Source organism: Furipterus horrens, unplaced genomic scaffold, assembly GCF_987537825.1.
Source record: "Furipterus horrens unplaced genomic scaffold, mFurHor1.1.pri manual_scaffold_15, whole genome shotgun sequence".
NCBI classification, from domain to species: Eukaryota; Metazoa; Chordata; class Mammalia; order Chiroptera; family Furipteridae; genus Furipterus; species Furipterus horrens.
Genome location: NW_028327185.1, coordinates 2,017,672 through 2,039,757, shown reverse-complemented (window position 1 = coordinate 2,039,757; position 22,086 = coordinate 2,017,672). Strand labels below are relative to the sequence as shown.

Here is a 22,086-nt window from a genome sequence, read left to right as displayed (position 1 = left end):
ATGGAGACTTTCTGATCGTGACTTGCTGGCCACCGCCCTTTCTTTCTCTTTCTTTCCCTTTCTTTTCGGTTCCGTGGTTAGCATGTTCCCCGTGGCTGAGTGGGAGAGCTGGTTAGCAGGTTCCCTGTTCCCGAGCTGGCGAGCTGGTTAGCAGGCTCCCAGGGCTGAGCGGGCGAGTGTCATGACGGATGGAGGGGGAGGAGCTGCTATTTCTGACCCGCAAACTTGAATTCAGTGGGAGGGACTTTGAGGCCATCAGTTTTTCGGTCTCTTTGTAAGCCGTTAATTAGGACGTGAGCCCTCATTGTTTTACAAATCTTAACACTATGTGGTGCTCAGCTGCTTCTCATTAAACCTGAAAAACATAAATTTGATATTTCCAGCATGTAGTAATTGTTCAATGTATGTTAATGACTATCCTGTCCCGTTTGAACCTAAGACCTGAGTTATCTAGCTGTTCTCTGCTCCCGTTTTAGTCCTGATGACCTTTGGAGGGAAACCTGTAAGCTCTGGCGGGACCCCCAGATAAAGTACCCACAGGTCTCTCTCTGCGGCTCCTAAAAGCTAATTGGAAAGAAAACTCTTTAGTGTGTACGTAGTGATGTGTAAAGCATCATAATGAATTTGCATTGTAGCTTGAACCATAGGTTATTATTTTATTAACTAATTCTGGATTCTATTTTTAGATATTTGATTTAATGGATGCCAAAGCCCGTGCTGATTGTATCAAAGAAATTGATCTCCTGAAGGTAAACAACCAACCAGCCATTGGCTCTTTTGGATGTAGCTGAATTTGTTGATAAAAGTAACTTATTAAAACGATACACTTACAAGCAAAGGGAGTTAAGACGCTGGGCCGCTCTGATTTCCCGGACCCGGATAAGCTGGGATCTCGGTGTGCCGAGAGATAGCGTTACTTTTTGGAATCATTTTAAAGTAATTTAATTGGAACATTTGGTAGGATTAGCTTTCCCCCCCGCATTTCAAACTGGGAATAGATAAAATGGGCCTAAAACATGGCAGAAATTGTTTTCTTGACCATCCCAGACAGAGTCTGCAGATTAAGTAATAATATAAATGCATATTGGTATTATCTCAAGATGTGATATATTGAGAATGTGGACTGATCCGGATGGCTCCCTTGTCTTTAATAATATTTTTGTATCTTTTTTTCAGCTTTAGGAAGGGTGATATAGGAGTATGTCAGAATTAGCTTTTCAGTTTCCTGTCCACTCGGAGAGTATGACTGAAATTTCAGTTATCTCTGCCCTGTTTTTGTTCTGGTGAAATGTTTTTGCGGAAGCTGTGACATATAGTTTTAACTTTCAGATTAGACTTGGACGCTCTTCATGCCACCCACTTTTGTTTGCACCCGAAATGAGTCAGACTGGTCCAGAGTGAGGAGAGCGAGATCAGAGGGACCTGTGACTTCACACTGTTCTGTTTAGGCGGAGTCACTGCCTAGGAAATGAGTAACTGCTTTAAAGACAGACATGAACGGTGTGGGGAAAAGCCCCTGAAGTGGAAAGAGGAGAAGAAACTCATGCATACACTCTTCTAGGATAACTTCTGAATAATTTTCTTTGAGAAACTATTTGTCTTATGTTAACTTATTTAAAAATTGAAAAGAGATTGTACAAAAATATCACAGATGAGTATGAAACGATTCGCCCTGTGCATTTGTGTGCGATGGAATTTTCCTTAGGGTGATTTTGTGAGTCAATTCCATAGATAAGTTCAGCGTCTTCGTGTTATTTGGTGTAAAAACAGGATTTAGATAGAATATAACAGGTGCTAGTTTCTGAATTTTTATTTTATCTTCTTTGTTGTAGCTTTTACCCACTGGATGTAGTTATACTAGGATCAGCTCTGACTTCAACATGGGAATGAAAAGGAAAACTTTCCTTACCATTGAGTGTCCTGAGATGACAGTTGTTATTCTGAAGAATATATTGTAACTTTTCGCAATTAATGATGTAGTTATGTCGTTCATTTATATGCATAGATAGATATGTTCATTGGACATAGCAATACTTTAAAAAGGTTTAAGTGCAGGCTTTACTATATTATTTCTAATAAAGAATATAAAATAAAATTGATACCTAGTTTTACTTTCAATACTTACAGTAGTTGTTTTAAAATTCACATTAAAGAAAAATACATTGTCACGTTAAGATTTCTATAACTGAAAAATGAAACCAGTAACTAAATCTATTCATAAGTTATGAAATTATTGAGAATTTATAGTGAGAAAAATTTTTGATGCCTGTTTTTTCTCCTTAGCAACTCAACCATCCAAATGTAATTAAATATTATGCGTCTTTCATTGAAGACAATGAATTAAACATCGTTCTGGAATTAGCAGACGCCGGCGACCTATCCAGAATGATAAAGGTAAGACTTAAAGAAAGACAAACGGAAGGCCGTCTGTTAGACATAAACTGTGGGCCTAGCAGACACTCTAAGGCAGCGGTGCTCAGCCTGGGGGGTGCGACCCCTTTGGGGGTCCAACGGCCCTTTCACAGGGGCCGCCTAAGACCATCGGAAAACACATACATAATCACATATTGTCTTTGTGATTCATCACTAGACTTTAATCATGTTCAATTTGTAACCATGGCAATACATCCTGCATATCAGATATTTACAGTACGATTCATAACAGTAGCGAAATTACAGCTATGCAGTAGCAACGAAAATAATTTTACGGTTGGGGGTCCCCACAACAGGAGCAACTGTACTGAAGGGTCGCGGCGTTAGGAAGGTGAGAACCACCGCCCTAAGTGAGGCCCTCCGGCGTCCCGTGGCCGGTGGCGTATCGGTAAGTCACTGACCGGTGGCGCTAGCACTGGCTGCGGTTATGAAGCTGCTGTCCCCGGTGCAGTCACGCCGGGCACCGTGGAGGTACGAGCTCCCTGATGCCAGCTTGGAAGTCAGCCAGGAGACCTGCCTGCCGGGAGCTGAAGCAGCAATCGCGCGGGGTCCCCTGAGCAGACCGGCTCCGCTCCTCCGTCTCGGACACCAGGCAAAGCGGGGAGAGACTGCCGAGCAGCCCCGCCGTTCCTGGGGCGGTTCGCCGGCAGTGGGCGCGTTCAGACCTGGCCTTTCCGACCCCGACTTGGCCGCTGTACCGATTTCGTGTTTCCTCAAGGCATGCCCGTCGGGTTTAAGATTAGCGACGAGCCCCAGAAACCCCCAATTGGGGAGCAGGAGCCTAAAGACTGCGTGTCGTCGGGCAGCGTCCTTGTGTGCCGCGTTTTCTGAAAATCAGAATAACAGCAGAACCTACTGCATGGGGCGTTCTGATCGATTAGCTGCCTGAGCTTCATTAAGAGCCCAGGACGGCGTCTCACTCCCAGGAAGGTGTGTGTGCGTGGAAGCTGCCGCTCTGGTGTCGTTCTCGTGTGTGTTTCTTCGTTACATCGCATCCTGGGGCTGGCGGGGCAGCTCTGCCCTGCCGCGTTCTCAGAGACCAGGCCTCGGACGGCTGACCAAGTCGCCATCCCAGCGCGAAGGCACTAAGGGTGCCTGCCGGCTGGGTCTTCAGGCACATGACCGGCTGCATCCACACGGCGTTTCTAGCTTTATCCCATCGGCCAGAACGTAGTCACGAGTGCGTCCGGCTGCCCGGGAGGCTGGGACGTGTCTTGTGCCTTTGGCTTGGCGCGTGCCCAGCCACACTTCTACTCTGGAGGATGGATTGACCAGGGTGGAAATCAGTGAAAACCCACCGACTGAGTCAGGGAAGGCTCTTTCCTCTGGGCTTCCTGTAGCAAGGGAGTGAGCCCCCGCCACTGAGGATCGGACTTCCTTGTAGTGGGACAAAGGGAGGCTTCAGGCGTGCCCCGGCGTCGGCTGTCGGCCTGGGGGGGCTGCAGGGGAGTGACGGGGAGCCGACGTCTCCTGTGAGCGGCTAGAGACGCGTATCGGGCTCTCTCTGGTTGGTCCTGAGTTGGAAGCGGGGACAAAAATGGGAAAAGCTGTCAGCGATGAGATACGTCCTGGCCACGTGGGACTGCTGTGAGAGGAGTTCCTGCTCAGCTTCCGAGACCGTCCCCGTGGGCAGCAGGCTGGCGTCCTGGATGGTCAGAGAGAAGAGGCTGCTTTTCTGGGCAGCTGCTGAGGGTTGTGGTTCAGAGTTCCCTTTCTGTGTGCGGTCTGGCCGTTGTCTGTCCGTACGCTCAGTCTCCCGCCAGGTCCTGGGGCGCGAGGAGCGGCTCTGCCCCGGGGAGTGGTGAGGGGCACAGAAAAGCGACGCTCGGTGCTTCCTGTGCGTCCCCCTGGGGAGCGTGCAGGGGCTCCAGAGAGGGGGGCTGACACCCAGAGGAAATGGGTCTCGTCCCCTGGAAACAGAAGGGCTGGCCTTAGAAATCAGGCCCGGCTCGTGCAAAGATCTCGTGTTCTCCTTCAGAGGCCCCGGAAGACGTGTATCACAGGACTCCTCTGGAAAACCAGGTGCTAGCCCACCATCTGCCTTCCGTGCCAGAGCTCGCCAGGGCTTCCGAGCCGGGCGGCGGCCAGCTCCCCAGCGGAGGTTAGCACCCCGCTCTCCAGCAAGAGCACGGGGCAGCCCCTTGCCTCCCCTGCACGTCCCTTCTCCCGGGGCAGCGTCCTCACCTGCAGGGCGGGGCCGCTCGGGCTGCTTTCTGAATCGTAAAAGCGCCACAGAAAAGGAACGAATAGTTTCGTTATCACGGAATGCCATCAGGCTGACTCCACAGTCCCATGGTTAGCGTGACTCACTGCTGATCGGCTGTCTGATTTTCCGTCTCAGGGACTTCCCACCGTGCGCACAGCTGACCCCCAACAAAGGGTCTTTGCAAAGTAATGGACAATAAAAAAATCATAGTTCTAGTTTTAAAAAGAAATACAAATACCCAAATGCCAGCCTTTACCGAGCAGCTGTTCCCAATACGACCGAGAGACTGAAACGAAGGTCTGTGCTGAGCCCTTTAGAAACAGGAGGTGGTTCTGCCGGGAGGAGGGGGCAGGTCCCCGCCGGTGGCGCGCAGGAGAAGCAGACGGTGACAGCTGCAACCTCGCTCCCTGTTGACACAGCAGCGCTTGGGGACTGGGACTGGCACACGGTCTTTTGCTGTGGTCCACACCAGTTTCTTCCCTTTGCTGCTCCCACTCCACACACACAGGTGAGGCCTTCATCCATTTACCTCGAGGGACACATGTGTCCATCCCTTCAACGCCTGAGAAAGCAGACCCGCGGCCCAAATGCCTTGCAGAAGCCGCACCTCCGCCTTCAGCAGAGGTGCCGTTTAGGTCAGTGAGAGAGGTAGGGTTTGTCCTTGGGACCTGATGTCTGTTGTGGTGCTGAACTCGGCTCCCTTGCTAGGGTGGATCTTGCCATCAGAGGACATTATCCGGGAAATTTTTTCATCAGCTGACCCAATGGGGACAGTAAGCTAGGTCCAGAGCTGCAGAATTCTGTGTTCAGTAATGAGTAGGACCAACTGACTGGTGCAGAATCAATAACTGGGCTCTTAAAATACCCTGGGGGCTTCGGACTAAGATTTGAAGGGCTCTATCATGAAAAAGACTAATTAGGAAACTTTTTAAAAAACAAAATATAATAACTGATTCTTAATAAGCTTGTAAAATAAACTCGCATACTTTGGTAGAATTCCGAAGCAGTTCTTCTGTAGAGGATTAATAATATTCTTGCTTCCTCCTGAGTAGGCATTACAGTATAAGCCTTTAAAGAGTCTGTTTTATTTTTAAGTGCCATGTGTTTGCTGAGTCAACATGCAAGACTTCCAGTCGGGTCTCCTAGGTCCTCGTGGGGCTCCTCTCCAGACTGAAAGTCACACTGTCAAAGCTGTAGGTCTTACAGTGGTCCCAGCCCAGCCCTTCCTCGTGAGGAGGTCTGTCCTGGTTAAATTGGGTGCGTCCTCGGCATTTCAGATGTGACCGGGTTCCCAGCGGCGCTGAGGGGGTAACGCAGGAACCTGGGAGGATCCGAGAGGCCAGAGTCCTCCTGGTCCTTCCTCAAACAGAATTGGTTTCCTTACGGACGAGCCGACGTGCGCGCGAGGGTGGACCCGTACGCCTGGAACGCCTCTGTCCCCCCCTCCGCCCTCACAGCGGCCGCTGGGACACTGAGAGAGACAGCGACCTGAGAGGAGGAGGCTTCTCTTGTGGGCCCTCAGAGCTTCTGTGACCGGTTTCTGATTATTTGTGCTCTCAACGGATCTTTATAAAATAGCCTCTGTGCGGAAAAGCGCCCTGGAGCTCGTTTCCTGAAGGAGCACGCAGGGACTCCGTGCTCTGTGAAGGACCGCGGTGGGGACTGGGCTGTAAGGAGTGTGACTCACTCCTTTACAGTGAGGGGTGCTGTGAATCGTCACAACAAAACGCGTGGCCCCCTCAGACCTTCCGCTTCCCTGGGGCGGGAAATAGAAGGGGAAATACAGCTCCTGGTCTGCGCTCCGGAGTGAACCTCTGGATAGCGCTGCATCAGGTAAATAATTAATGGGTTTAGAGCAGGCTGACGAATGTAATTAAGCAATTCTTAGCTGAAATACTCAGTATTTCTCTAATTAGTGGCAAAGGAGTGCCTGAGGCTGGGGCCGGATGAAGCACCTCCTAGAGGAGGTTTACCGTAAAAGGAGATCCGGAGTTCCCCGTCACATGGTTCTTTGTCGCCAGTAATCAGGATTTCCAAGAAAACGGGCTCTTCCGGACCAGAGCTCAGCTTATCAAGGGGTGATCTTTTCTGTCTGTGTCTGCAGGGGGCCCACGCGCGCCGCACTGTGTAGTGGGCGTCGCCGGCGTTGTTCACGTCCCTCGTCGGGTCCAGAAGCAGGTCTGGTGGCGGAGACTTAGTGTGGCGGACACGAGACGCCCGTCTCGGGAACATGGAAACCAGAGGCGGTTTGCTCCAGCCTCCCCAGGTTGCCCCCCTTTGAAAACCTGCGCGGCAGCTGCGTGTAGACCCGGTTCCGCGTGCAGCAGCCTTTGCGCCACGCGCGAGGACAGAGCGGGCGGCCCCGGCTCTCGGTGCGCACAGCCCCTGGCGCTCAGGGGGCGGGGGCTTCGCACCCACGCAGGGGCGTGCGCGCTGAGCTGCGGGAAGTCTGCTGGCCGCAGACGTGGGAGGGCCAGCTGAAAGGCCAGCGCTCGCCTGCGGGGTGGGCGGCGTTCTACAGCCGCAGACGCCTTTCCGTGTGCACGTACCCGGACGTGGGGGCTGTGCTGGGAACCAGATCGCTTGAAGGGCCTCGGACCCCCTTGGCCTCTGGCTCGGAAAAGCGCCCCGCGCTCCCCAGCAGTGTCCCCTCTCTCCTCTGTACTCCGGTGGCCGGTGCTCCCGACAGCCCGCTCTCCGCCTGCGCCCCTGGCACGGAGTGTCTGCCGCGCCGGTGACCCAGGGGCAGGCTGGGACCTCGTACCCCGCGCCAGCCCCGCTCGGGGCCTGCCGACGACAGGGCCGCGGTGCCCTGGGACGCCCCGTGCGCGGCACGACGGACCCTGCCCGGGGTGCGTGCGCCCTGTGAGCGTCGCGCGGGTGTGTGGGCACGTGCCTGCGGTAACTGGGGTGTCCGGCGTTCTCGGTCAACTCCGGAAACGTAGTTTGACTTTGTTTCCTTGGTACTAATGTCCCAGTGTTCGGAAGACAACTTTTGTGGGGGAAGAACTTTGTGACATTACAGGGACTTTTATTTTTCTTGTTTGCTAAATAATCGAGGGTTCGGTTGTTTTCAAGGCTTAATCGCTCAGAGAAATCTTCACCTGTTTCACATTTTCTATCCTGAGATGAAATTTATGTTCAGCTTCCATTAATAGCCTGTGCAGCTGGGGAGTGGAGGGAGTCCATGGATAAATCTCCCACGAACTGGAACGTGGAAGCAGCTGAGCGCTCAGCGGATTTCCCCGCCTCACGGAGCCTGGGCGGACACGTGTGATGCGCGCGGGTGAACACAGACCGCCCGGGCGCCTTCCGCACTGCGCCTTCCGGAGCGGGTCAGGATGCGTGTGTTTCGTTCCAAGGGCCAACAGTGAAGATTCTCGCACGCCGCGAACTGGAGTTACTTACCAAGATTCTAAGGGGGACATAGGTGTCTTACATGTTTTAAATCCCCAAAATTGTGTATAGCAAGTATTTGTGCAGTTTCAAGTGGTGAGAACGTAAACCTCTGAAGGAACATGTTTCCACAGGGAAAGGAATATTTACCAAAAACCACACTTGGAACTGTCGGTTCTGCTTTCAGAAGGACCCTGTCTTTCCGTCACCCGCTCTCTGTGCACTTCATTCTTTGCAGTAACAGCCACTGCACACTGCAGTCTTAAAGTCGTGATGATCACAGAAGTCTGTTTGTCTGGGAATGTAACATCCCTTCTGACGGGAAATGTTTGACCTAAGTACACGTTTATGACAAAGAACAAAGCATTCTAACTGCCTGTCTTCTCGTGTGAGGACCATTTTTGTATTAACTGGGCCTGTGGGGCTCCCTGAGGAATAATCATCATCATTATTTCCTTTGCTCTAATTAACCGGAGACTTGAAGGATAGGACATTCCTGCGAAGTATTACAAGTTTTCAGGGAGAAAACGGGCTTTGCTTACTGCCCGGACCATGGAACCGCCCAGGGCAGGGTTAAAGGCGGTGGGCACCCGGGGCCGTCTCCGGACTCCACTTCGTGTCGTTGGCAGCGGGGGCCCCGCAGCTCCTGTCCCGGGTCCCACGGCCGCGTCCTCGCAGGCCTCCTAGTCGGGGTGCCATGGACTGGTGGCTGTGGCCTGTGTCAGCCTCATGTTAAACACGCGGCAACACTCCCGAGACGGAGCTCTTGTTCTTGCGCCAAACTTGAGTCGCGCTGTCACCCTCCCTCTGGTGGGTCCCGGGAGGAGGCGGAGACCGGCTGCCGCCTGGTTTTGTTACCACGTCTCTAATCTTCCTCGGAGTGCCTTGCGCACCAGGACCGCAGCTGTGGCTTTTCTGTGCGGGTCCCGCTGCTGCTGTGCATCTCTGCAGGGCGCTCCGTGGCGGGCTGGGTGTCTTCTGGAGTGGAGTGTGCGGTCGCAGCGCCGAAGGCGGCGCTTAGGTCCGGGTCCCCTGGAGGACGGGGCTCGGTTGTGGGCATTCAGCGTGCAGGGGAGCGGGTCTGGTGGTTAAAGAAAAGAAGTGGCTCTTTCGCCAAAATCTTATTTAAATAATGTTGATGGAAGATAGAAAATATGCTTTAAAATAAACAGCACTGGAAGCTTTGCATAGAGAAGAGGAGCCTATGAAAATAAGATTAAATAAAAATTATGTCCAAGTGAACAGTACACCTGCATGCTAGTTTCTGCTTCTTTATTGATTTTTAGATATTTAATTGTAACACAAGTTAAATTTCTGGTTCATAACATATATATAAATGTAGGTGCCATCGCACATCTCTTTTCATAAATCTTTACCAATGCTAACGTTGAAAAATTTTGGTTGCATTGTTGATTATTCTACTAAATACTTCCCACATGACATATATGTACGTGTTTTTATTTCTCTATGTTAGATCCTTGTTCTAATCTAGATTTGCATTTTTATAATGGTTGTCCTTTTTCAGAGAAGTGGGATTTTTGAACAGTAATGCTATTTGGAGAATAAACTTTTAAAAGACATGCATGTATTAGAGTACATTTCAAGAAGAGGTTCTTGTTTTTTTGATACAGTGGCATTATGGGATTTCCTGCTTTGTAGTGCTAATATAAATTTACCAGTGTAAAAAGAATCCAGCTTTTGCTGCCTTTCCTGTTCCTCCTCTTCTCTAAGAGAGAGCCAACAGTGCCACCATCAGAACAGACAGGCGTGGCCGTCATAACTCTTGGTCGTCTCAAAAACATTCCTACACTTAAGGAACGCTTTAAAAAAAAGCATATGTTTAAATAGGCACTTAAGAATATTGGGAGATACCAATGATGTCATGGAACTGCCTTTGATTTATTTTGTGATGAAATCAGATTTATAAAATTATTCTTCAAAAACCCATCACTACTTCGGATACTTAGGTGTCACCGGGTCATTCTGTCTTGGCAGCGTTAGACTAATGTCAGCCCTTTGTGAACCTCTGCAGTTCGTTGTTTAAAGAGAAGATCCCAGAGAATATAAACCCTGAAAACTCAGACCATCTTGGTCTGGGAGCAGCTTCCCTATTGCGCATTTCAAGGGAAGTTTTTTCATTCTGCCTTTTCCTGGAGATATGACTTATTATTTCAATAATGGGCCTTTCAGAGAGTCAACTGCCAAATTAATTATAATTATGATGATTTTAGAATCTATATTAAAGCATAAAATTTTTTTCTCATGGTCTGATACTAACACGACGTGGTGTATTTATTTTTGAATGATAAGAACCCAGCCCGCCCGCCCCCCACTGCCATCAGACAGCCCTGTGACATGCTAATCCGCGTCTGGGGGAGACGCAGACAGCCAGCAGAGGACTCCGTGTGCAGCCGAGAGTGTGCGGCCCGGCCCCCTTGGAATGAAAGCTGGTGCTGCCGCAGTCGCAGTGACAAACGCTTAGTGTTGCAGCCTGACGTGGGAGGTGTTTGACATTTCAGTGACACCCTGATTAGCTTTTTAATACGTGGTCATCTGCTCTGCGTTTTTGGCTGCTAATGCCACAGCCCCTGGAATCGCTGAAGTCCACCGTAGTGCGTGTCCTAATAGAGACGCAGCTCCCCTGGATGCTGCTCCGAGGCAGCAGGTGTAACCAGCCTTCTTGCTAACCGAGGGGTGGGGACACGGACACGTTTCTCTGACTTCCGCTCCAGCCTGCCCTCAGCTCGTCACAGGGGTAACCGCTGAGCGAGGCGCTTGTTTCAGAAGTATCTGAAGTACGGTTCCTCTGCACTCAATGACAGAAAAAAACACCACATCAGCCGAACTTCCAAAAATGACATGTGTTACTGATGCTACATTCTAGCGGCTTATTGGAAAATTTTGTGAGGACTCGTTTAAATACAGTGCTTCATGTTGGCCATCTATAAATATTGTTAAATAGCAAACCAATTGCATTTTTGTTTTTGAAAAAATAATTTTTATATAATGTCTTTATTAATCCTATGCAACCAAGAACTTCTGTTCTTGAATGCGTACATTACTAGTGAGTTCTTCCAACAAATGTCACTTAGAAGGTGGCCATCAGCCTGCACCTCTGGTTGGCGGGTCGTTGGGTGCACGGCGGCCCCTTGCTCCCGGCTGCCCGGTCGGTGCTCAGCCCTTGCCCCCGCCCCCCCAGCCCTGAATTGTTTTCACCTGTGAAGCTTTGTTTTGTTCATTCAGAGTAAACGGCAAGTTTGACGTTTAGTGTGCAATAGAAATATTTATGAAAACGTTGTACTTAAATCCCTTAAATGTTTAATAAGTTAAGTGATATTTCAGATCACCAGGGTGTGATTCAATATTTATGTAAGAGGAATTCTATCGTGAAACCTCTATCAGCAGAAGAATTGTCTTTTAATGAACATAATTACCTTCAGGTTTCTAGACTGTTTTATTCTGGCTTTTCCTCACACGAAATTCGACATCTTCCTTTTAGGATAAGAAATTATTTTATATAGATGTTAATTTTCTGAAATGGTCGGACATTGTGAAGACAGCGTTCTTTGGCCTGTGCTCACTTTAGATGCAAGTGGGAGAAACCTAAGCTCGTGTGTCAGTAAAATTCTTGGAATCATTTCACCGTGGAAAACCGTAGACTTTTTCTCTGGTATTAGGGAGATAAAGTAGGTGTTTTTCTGACTTACGACTTTTTGCATGTCAGAATCTAGTCCTAAGGAATTTTAATACTTATAATTCTATTTTTCATTTTTAAAAAGCATTTTAAGAAACAAAAGCGGCTGATCCCGGAGAGGACCGTCTGGAAGTACTTTGTGCAGCTGTGCAGCGCCCTGGAGCACATGCACTCCCGCCGGGTCATGCACAGAGGTGAGTGCGGCCCGGGCCGGGCGGGCGGGCGGCTTCCTTCCCGGTGGCAGTTTCCCTGGGACGGTGAGCCTTCTAGTGCAGCCCTGCTTGGCTTCAGTAGGAATGAGCAGTAGGTGGTTTTTTTGCTGATTCTTCTGAGCATCTTATGGATTTGGTAGGTAAGGGGGAAAGCAGATGGAGGAAAACAAGGAAGAGGTTGTCTTTTTTTTTAACCAAATGAACTGTACATGATGGCGCCTTAGGTTTTTAATGTTCAGCATTAGCGCTCAGTATATTCTTGGTTATTAGCCAAGCGGTGGGGCAGAATGCGAAGGTTACAGCACTGAGGAATTGACCTCAATTTGGGGGTATGAAAAATGTTATTTAATATTTAATATTAATTTAATTGATTTACTATTTTAGCAGTTAATATTTCTAAGGATGTCTACGCAAATTATATGTACATAGTTATGATTTTATATTTTATGTAAGTATATAAATTAATACTTAGTAAGATTTTATTTAAAATTGATGTAAAAGGGACACATTTATTTTATGCTTTAAATTTCACAAGGGTTTACTTGAAAATAGGAAACAAAAATGTGCTGTAAATGAAAATCCATCGGGAAGTTTACCACGCTTTACTGATTATTTGTCTCTCAGACGACTGAGAACACAGAAATATCAAGATATAAAAAAATTACTCAAAGTAAAGCAATTGCTTCAAAATTCAAACAGACCTATTTTTAGGATGCACTTTAAATTCTACCAAAAAGTGGTCTTTAATCCTTGAAAATAACTAAACTGACCTCATCTTTCCCCCTTGCTTTCCTGCTCACAGATATCAAACCAGCTAACGTGTTCATCACGGCCACGGGGGTGGTCAAGCTCGGGGACCTGGGCCTGGGCCGCTTCTTCAGCTCCAAGACCACAGCGGCGCATTCTTTAGGTAAGAGAGCAAGGGTCCCTCCAGGGCGGTGTCCCCTCATCCCCAGGTTAACGTCAAGCGCCCCACCGGTTAGGTGCCAGCGCTCCTGCTCTGGGTCAGGTGTGACGGGGAGCTTTTACTCAGGCCACACTTGTAGAGGAGAATGTGAATGAACCAACCTAGCTTCAACTCTCGCCATGACTCTCCCTTACGTCACACTTACTAACATTAAGAGAAGGATCAGGGAGAATTCTCCGCTAATGAAGAGTACGTATAAAGTATGGCATCGATGAAGCGCCATAGAAACTTAGCTCTCATTTATGTCAGGTAGCCTCTGGTAAGTTGGTTTTGTTATATGTTGTTTTGATTAAAGTCACAAAGTCTGCTGACAGCATTAAGGACTTGCCGTAGTTTGAACCAGGGAGTGTGACAGCTGCAGCATTTGTGATTCCATAAAGATTTTAGGGTTCTTTGTCCTAGTTCCATGAAAAATGCCATTGGCATATTGATAGGGGTTGCCTTGAATCTGTAGGGTGCTTTGGATAATATGATCATTTTAGCAGCAGTAGTTCTTCTGACCCCTGAGCATGGAATATCATCCCCTTCATTTGTGTAAGCCCCAGTTTCTTTCGTCGCTGCTGCACAGTGCTTAGGTGCAGGCCTTTCATTCCCTCGGTTAGTTGTTCCTGGGTGTTTCACTCCTTTAGGTACAGTTGTAAATGGGGTTGTTTTCTTAATTTCTCTTCCTAATATAATATTTAGTTACCAGTATGTGGAAATACAATAAGTTTCTGTACATTCATTTTATATGCTGCATATTTAATGAATTCATACGTTAGTTCCAGTAACACTTTGGTGGCACCGCTGGGATTTCCTGTATGCAGTGTTATGTCATCTTTAATAAGTGACAGTTTTACGTCCTCCGTTCCAGTTTGGATGTCTTATATATGTTTTCTTGTCCGATTACTGTGGCTAGGACTTCTAATACTGTGAATAAAAGTGGCAAACACAGGCATCTTTGTCTTGTTTCTGATCTTAGAGGGAAAGCTGTCAGCTTTTTACTGTTAGGATATTAGCTGTGGGTTTGTGATACATGATGGCCTTTATTTTTCCTTTATACTCACTTTGTTGAGAGTGTTTTGCCATAAATTGGTATTGAGTTGTTGTTTTCTTTTCCATCTATTAAATGACTATATGGTTTTTATCTTTTGTTAATGTGGTATATCAAGTTGATTGATTTGTGGATATTAAAACACCCTTGCAGCCCTGGGATAAATCCCACTTGGTCATAGTTGTGATTCTTTTCGATGTATTTTTTGAATTTGATTAGCTAATGTTTTGTCGTGGAGTTTTGCATCGATGTTCTTGCAGGATTGGGGCCTATACGCGTGCATTTTTGTATCTTTGGTTTTATTGAGAACTGGTTTGTGTCCCACCATGTGACCTATGCTGGAGAATGTTCCACGAGCACTTGAGAAGAATGTGTATTCTGATGCTTTTGCACGGAAGGTTCTGTATGTATCAGTTATGCCCAGCTGGTCTATTGTGTTGTTTCAGGCCATTGTGTCCTTGTTGATTTTCTGTCTGATCTATTCATTGATGTGAGCGGAGTATTAGAGTCCCTCACTGTTCTTGTACTGTTGTCTGTTCCTCCTTTTTTCCGTCCATGTCTGATTTATACACAGATATCTGGTGGGTTCATAAATATTTACCAACGTTATATCCTCAAGTTGGCTCCTCGAGTTGTGTCTAAGTAACTGGGGGTGTTATCCACTGTTACGGCAAGTCTGTTTTCCACCAAAATTACATTTGCTATATGTGATGAAGTCTTTCCTGTCTGACTGTGTACTCTAGGGAAAGCGGGAACATCCAGATGGGAAGAATTAGACTAATAATGTTCCAATATGGCACTTCGCTGGCTTTCAGACTGTCCCCAGAAGAGGGAACACGGGGAGTTTTCTCTCTGCACGCGCCGCCGTGAATTTAGTTATCACATAAGCTTGCACGTGCTGAAAACAGAATGGGTTTTTTAAAGCCAACTAGAGCGCTCTGACGCTGATCCTTGTGCTAACAGACGCTGAAACCCCTTGGGTGGGGGGCGCGTTCAGTTGGCAGTAAGGGGGTAGGTGCTGTCGCCTTTCCCAGTGCGGCACGCTGACCTCTGACTTGGAGAAGGACGCCCGGCCACCTGCAGCCCAACACCGAGTTTTCGCACTGGAGTCTCTCGAGGGTACGGTTGTGCTCCCCACACCGTGTCCAAGTGTGACATGTCCTCTGCTGTCACCTCGGAAAGTGAGTGTTCTTGAACAGGCGTCACGTGGCTTCGCCCTGCGTGCGGGCCGCCTGCGCCGCACGTGGCTCCCCCACCGTCCCAGCAGCGCGCTTTCCGCGGCGGCGTGGCTCGGGGCCCAAGGCAGTGAGTGTGTGTTCAGTCTGTACCGGAGGCTCCTCGTGACAGTCTGTCTTTAACGTTCATCCTTTCTTGAATTAAACAGTGGTTCTGGGAAGAAGCTGTTGTCCGATTCCAGCCTTGGATCAGTGATCAGAAGGAGAGAAACTGAAGCCGAACCCACCCACCCCTTGTATAGGGGGGACGCCCATGTGCTGTGTGAGGTCAGGGAGGGAAGAGGAAATGTCAGCGTTCCCAGCGTCCTCAGAAAGTTTTCTGATCCTAACGAATTATCTTAGTGACACTTTTAATCCAGCATTTTGCGGGTAACGTCTTAGCCCCGCTGCACCGTCTCATTGCTGTGCCCCTCTTGTCTCCCTCGGCTGCGCTGCAGTGGGCACCCCGTATTACATGTCCCCCGAGAGGATCCACGAGAACGGGTACAACTTCAAGTCGGACATCTGGTCCCTGGGCTGCCTCCTGTACGAGGTAGGTGCCGTCGCCCCGCGCCGCGCCCGGGTGGTGCCGCTCGCTGAGACGCACCGCCCCGTCCCCCGGCTCTTACGGCCGGCACTTACTTCTCCTGGATGGTGATGAAGAATTAACATTTTAATTAAGAATAGTTAATTCACTGACTTAGTAACTGCTTTTATAATAGAATTTAGTAACTACATTCTTGCACGTTTACTTTCTCTAATGTATTTTTAAATGGCTTTGCTTTTGATGAGAATTTTATTTTTAAAAACTTTTAATGTTAATAGGACATTCCAGCCTTTCTTACTTTTAAAAATACGCATTTGAACATCTGTGAAGAAACTGTCTTGCGTTGCAGGAGAGGCTTGAACATGTGAAAGCTCAGGAAGGGCCTTTATCCCCATCTCTCTTTCCCTCCCGCACAGAGGCACTGGGCTTCGAGCGCAGTGTGCGGCCGGTGGCGCTCTAGCTTATCGCTTACCTTCACTGTCACGAGTGACAGTTTGTATGGTTTGTATCAGCCCAGCTCGGTGGAAGACCGTTCCGCTGCTGCTGACGGGTCAGAGGGACACAGGTCATGGAGGTGGGTCCTCAGGCAGACACTGCAGCCCCAGAGCCCAGGACCCCCCCTGCATCGGGCCGGTGGCATCAGGGAGCAAATTAAGCCAGGGATTCTGTCATTTTATTGAAGGGGCATCTCCCTGGGGGTATAGACTTTGAGTCAAAGGTGTTTATTTAAAATTAGTCTACATTTAAGTAACTTTTAGTAAAATAAAATGAAGGCAAACGACACATGGAATCATCTTCCTGTGTTAATGTATGTGAAGGGAATTCAGTGGCTACATAGAAACACGTGCTTCTCACTCTGCCTGGGGTCTCCTGGCCTCGTCCCTGTAATGGAAAGCCCAGGGAGGCCGTCTGTGTTCATCGCTCTGCCTGCATTTGGAAGTGGAGCCAAAGAAGGTCTGCTTTTTCATTTATTTTTTAATGTGTGTCATGATCTTTGTTATTTTACTGATTGCAGTTCCACATTTCCAAATTTTAGGACATTATTTATTTTGAGATGTTTTTCTTCTCCCTTCCAAAGTGACTAATGATTATTTAAGAAGAAAGGATTTTTAAATGTTCTTAAGTTATATCTCTAGGGTAATTTTTATTTTGAAAAATTATGAATCAGTGATATGTTTTTATGTACGTACATGATATTGTAAGAGACTTATGCTGTGTTATAGTCTGTTAATAATTTTGTACAATGTTAAGAAGAACTGAATTGATTATATTAAGTAACTATAATGTTTAAAAGTCACTATACATTTTAAAACATTTTATACCCTTTTAGGTCACCTTGGATTCCTTCAGTCCATAGTCTGATAGATTATCAAACAACAGCGTCCCTTCAAACACCTCAAAGAAACAGCCAGACTGAATGCCACTGATGAGATTAAACTCAGCAGTGATAGCATGCGGTGGAAGTCACACATGCTTTCTGTGACATTGGCGTAATTCTGTCGGGCTGGCAGCTCTCATGTCACAACTGAAATGACTCCTTACATTCTGAACTTGCCTTTGAGAGGCGAGTCCTGTTCCCGTGTACTGACAATGGTCACCAGAGTAAACACTGTTCCTCTGGACGCTCCTACGTCCATGAGTTCTGTGTGTTACGGGTGATCCTGAACTCGGGTACTCATCACATTAACATCAGTATTCATTCCGGTGCATTTTCTCAATTCCTGCATGCAATTCATTTGGAAGGACTAGACTTTTTCTAAAGATTTAATTTACATTTATGTTGTATCTGCTTCCAGCTAGGTTTCAATTTCATATTACTGGAAACACCCAGTGATTGAGTTTTTAACAATTGGCCATACAATTATCTACATATTTTACATTGTGTCCCACTGAGAATTTACAATGAAAGAGTTGGACGCCTTTTTTGAAAATGTATCTGAAACTCAGAAAATTAGCCTTTCAGATATTCCTGAAACCTACACACACACCCCCCCAGCAGTGCCGCTTTAATTGTTATGCAACAAAGTAGCCTTTGCTAATTAAAACCGAGACGCTGTGCTTTTGCTACACGGCCCTGTACATGGAAAAGCCGGTTCTACACGTTTCTTTATTGTTCAGCTCAGCAACTGCATCCTTCCAGGGTTGTAGGTTGGTGGCTTACAGTTCAAAAAAAGAGAGAGCTGCCACCAGCCCCGAAGACAGACAGTGGGCTTCCGTCCCTCCAACGCCCCCGGAATACTAATCAGGAGAGTCAGACCCTGGAGGTCAGGGAGCAAGTCAATCATCCCGCGCTGGGCTCAGTGTGGAGGATCAAATTAGCCTGGAAGATTCAGCTGCCGGGCGGGCGGCGGGCAGCTGTCAGGGCAGCGCCGGGACGCACTAATGAGCCAGATGAATAGTGCAAAAGCCGGGAAATAAAAACAGGACAGTTGACATTTCTCATCTGTCAAAGCAGGAGATGCATGAAAATAGACCGTTCTTGTTTAACTCCTTAGGGGACGTTCTGGCTCTTTTTTTTTTTTTTTTAACACTGCAGCATTGAGCAGCCGTCCCTCGAGGAGCCCCGGTGCAGGGTAATGAGCTGTGGGCCTTGCTCAGGGCGCGTGCCCTCGCGGACAGGGCGGTCCACGTGCACAGCGGTTCTGTGACAGCCTAGTTCTTCCCAAGGGCCCGTGCATTTTGAACAAAACAACAAAAACGTGGTGATGGGAGGTCCTCCCTTAGAAATTTCCTCTCCGATGGAGTGGCTTCTGTATTTGGGGACATTCCAGTTCTTACCCTCTCCTCTTCGTGGGGGACCGCTCCTCCTGAGGCGCCTTTCTGTAGGGCTGCGTGGGTTTTGTATAAAACGCAGGCCAGGCCGGCCCTCCTCGCGGCGGCTCCGCAGGGGTTAAGCTGCGGCCAGCCCGCAGACAGCTGAGCGCCAGTTCCCGCTGTCCTGTCCCCACTGACGCCCCCCCGAGCAGCGCGGCACGGACAAGCGTGTTTCACACGCACTCTGCCTGTCTGGGGAGTGTACCCATTGTCCTCCCCAAATCAGACTTATTAGCACATGCAGAAAAGGGTGACTGGCCACGGGCGCCCGCAACTCCGCCTGGCGCTCCTGCGCCGCGGCTGGGACGAGCGGGCCGCGGACGTTCTGGGTTGATTTATAGTCGGCGACCCTGCTGACTGCAGGCCTTGCTTTGCGCTTTAAATGTCAAGTTGGAGCCTTGTCTGGAAGTGAATGTAAACTCAATAATGTCTTTTTAAGGGTGTTCATCCTCTGAGTCATTTTTTTCTGTATTAAACATCTCATTTGGAGGCCTTGAGGTAGCGCCCCTGACTCGTAGAGCTTTTGAACATACTTAGTGGTTTTTGAGACGTTATCAAAGGAAAATAAAAGTTCTGGGTCATGGTAACCGGCCTGAGGACCAGTTACTAGCTCAGATGGAAGTGGTTTTTTTTTCCTCCTGTAACTATTATACAAGAGAAAGAGCTCCGCCTTCTCTCCCCTAGCCGCTGCTGGGTTATACTTCAGTTTTACCTTAGTTTTGTTTTGTGGTTTTTCGGCCATTACGTGTTTGATGGAAACCATCCATGTCTGTTTAGTCATGAGATGATACGAGTGGCCTTCATGGCACTGCAGGTACAAGGAGTTTTAAGTTACTTATGTTCTCTCTCTCAATTTTTACGTTGCATGTGTATATGAATACTGCTAACCATTTCTCCCTTTTAGGGAATTTTAAATGTTGAAAAAAAAATGACCAGAAGTCGAAGTAAGGTTTTTAGAAGTCACTAGATAAGTACCAGAAAGGGGGGTTCATAAACACAAGAGGCCCAGCCCCTTCCTTTAGAGGGTGTGCAGTTCTCCTCCGCCGGCATCAGCACCTGCTGAAGCCGCCGGGCCAGATGGTGACCTGTCCTGCGCCCGCATTCGGGCGCGTTTTGCAGATGGCGGCGCTGCAGAGTCCCTTCTACGGCGACAAGATGAACCTGTACTCGCTGTGCAAGAAGATCGAGCAGTGCGACTACCCGCCCCTGCCCTCGGACCACTACTCGGAGGAGGTGAGTCGGGGTCCCCGGCGGCGTCCGCGCTGTGCCGAGACGCGAGCCACGCTCCTCGCCCTCAAGTGCGCGCGGCTTCCCGTGCGGGCGGCGCGGGCGGCCCATTCGCTGTTCCCACGCCCCCGGAGATGCGCGGCCCCGGGGGCCTCTCCACGGTGCGTGTGCGGGGCGGACACCGCCAGGCCGTGGGGTCGCCGCGGCCACTTCCCGGGGCGGCCGACCCCGTCAGGGGCCCTGGCGGGGCCCCAGCCGCTCAGACCCAGGCCGGCGTCGGCTCCGTCTCAGGACCGCAGGCCGCCAGAACCTTCCTTCTCGGCAGAACGCCTTTCCTGTTTGGTTTTTGAAAACCCCGGAGCGGCGTCCCCGAGTGGCCCTGCCGCCCTCCTCGGACAGCCCCTGTCCTGTGTGCCCCGCACCGGCTCAGCCAGGTGCCCGCGGTCATTGCTGCAGGCGCGCCGCCAAGTGCGCTTGGGGGCAGGGGACACTGGAGGAGACTTGCCCTTCCTACGACCCGCGTCCGAACCCTCGCCTGCTGCGCCAGCCCTTGGCAACGAAGGGTTTTTGCTCTCCCCGCGCCTCCCATTTCAGCCTCAAACGCCCTGCCTTCGCCAGCCTCCTCCCGACTTGACTGACCAGTTTCACCCTGAATCTACCAGTTAGGTCCTGACTTAACCCCTTAGGTCCTCACTTTACCAGCTCCGTCCTGACCCGACCGGGGGAGAAGGAGCGGTGCGGGCCGCAGGGCGCAGGCCAGCCCAGTGCTCACGGACTTCGGGGAGCTCACTGGCGAGCGCCCCCCGGCCCCCGCCGGAGCCCACACTGCCCTGAGTTCGGCATCTCACCTTGTCAGGAGCCGCGGGCCTCGGTGTCGCCCGAGGCGAGCGGAGAGGAGCCGAGGGAAGGCGCAGAGCCGCTGCGAGGGTCACCGCCGAGGCGGGCGCGCCCTCTGCCAAGCTGAGATGGAGGGCTCGTGTCAGGAAGACTGGGCCAGGGTACCGTGGGTGAGGGGTGTCTCCCGGGAGCGTTCGCCACGCAACGCATCTGGGGCCCTGGAATGTGATCATGCCTCCTTTTCGGGTGGTTTGGGTGCAGCTCGCCAGCAATGCGGGGCTTTTTGTTTGCCAGCACCGCACTTAGGTAATTGGAGTGGACCCTTCGCAGGCAGGAGGACCGTTTAGAAGCGTCCCCTCTCTTTGATGTCCGGGCTGTTCCGGTAGCCGTTTTAATTACTAGCTCGGGCCGGCATGCGAACGTGGCATTTCCCAGCCGCGGCTTCAGAGCGCTCGGCGGAGACGCGGGGGTGCGAACAGTCCCGCAGGACGGCGCGCGGCTGTCAGGGCCCGGCTTTGTTGTGCCACTCACGCCGCCTCCCGCTCCGCGGGCGCATGAATATTTCACGTGTCTGCGTCCTCATCCCCTGCTCCTCGGCACTAATTTTCAGACCGTCCGCATTTGCATTTCACATGGTAGCTGATGAGGAGATGCCGAGCGCGCAGCGAGGCCTCGGCAGGCAGTTGCCATGGTGACCTTCCGGGATTTTAATGACGCCGCCCGCGGCTGGTGGAGGCGCGCCTGCCTGCGGGGTCCCGTCGCCGCTGCCGCAGAGTGTGAGGTCCGGCACCAGAGTCGGGCCGACGGAAGGTCTGCGGCTTCCCCTGCTCACTGCCCCCAGCAGCTTCGCCAGTTCGAAGACACACCCCAGGCAAACTTGTGATGCGCTGTGCTTCCCAGAAAGAAAAAGAAAAGCCCATTCCTCCCGCTGGCAGCACCCGCTGTCCCGCCTGCTAAGGCGACAGCATCTCGGTAAACATGGCAACCAGTTCCTCCTAAAGAAACGAGGTGTAGAAAGTGCCGATCGTGACGTTCCTTGGGTCTGTTCGGTTGTGCAGGAAAGTCCCCAGAACGGGAGCTTCGGAGGGCAGACGTGCTGAGGAGTATTCGCTCTCCGTAAGTGGGAATTCTGTGAGATACTCCGAGTTTATGCGGGGAACATCCAAGCAGGTTTGGTGCTTCCACGCTTTAACGTTCCCTTAAACGTTTCCTTAGATAATAGGCTTTCAGCTCAGTTCATTGAAAACTGCTAGTTGAACTTAATTTTTTAGCTTGGCAAAATGTAAGAAACAGCGAAAAGGGCAGTCTAAGGCTCTGAGCTTTCCGTCCCAGGGCCGCTCAGTATGGGCCTGCTTTGTTGGTAAACCGGCGACAGGGTCTGGGACCCCCGGCCCTGCGGATCTGAGAGGCGCTCAGTGGGCTGCCCCGTTTGGGGGACACTGTTTCCGCTCTCTGGGATCCCCCTTCCGCGTTCTTGAGCCCCACCTTCACCCCACCTGCCCCGGC

The 22,086-nt window shown here is 50.0% G+C and overlaps 1 protein-coding gene across 5 annotated transcripts in view; it reads left to right on the top strand.

Moving 5' to 3' along the window:
- NEK7 (NIMA related kinase 7) overlaps positions 1-22,086 on the top strand; it is a 60,039-nt gene that overhangs the window by 34,550 nt on the left and 3,403 nt on the right. For all 5 annotated transcript variants that reach the window (XM_090263195.1, XM_090263196.1, XM_090263197.1 and 2 more), the window contains 6 exons: positions 687-749; positions 2,284-2,394; positions 11,815-11,923; positions 12,744-12,851; positions 15,614-15,708; positions 19,636-19,749. In XM_090263195.1, coding sequence (XP_090119321.1) covers positions 687-749; positions 2,284-2,394; positions 11,815-11,923; positions 12,744-12,851; positions 15,614-15,708; positions 19,636-19,749 — 600 coding nt within the window. The remainder of the gene's footprint in view (positions 1-686; positions 750-2,283; positions 2,395-11,814; positions 11,924-12,743; positions 12,852-15,613; positions 15,709-19,635; positions 19,750-22,086) is intronic.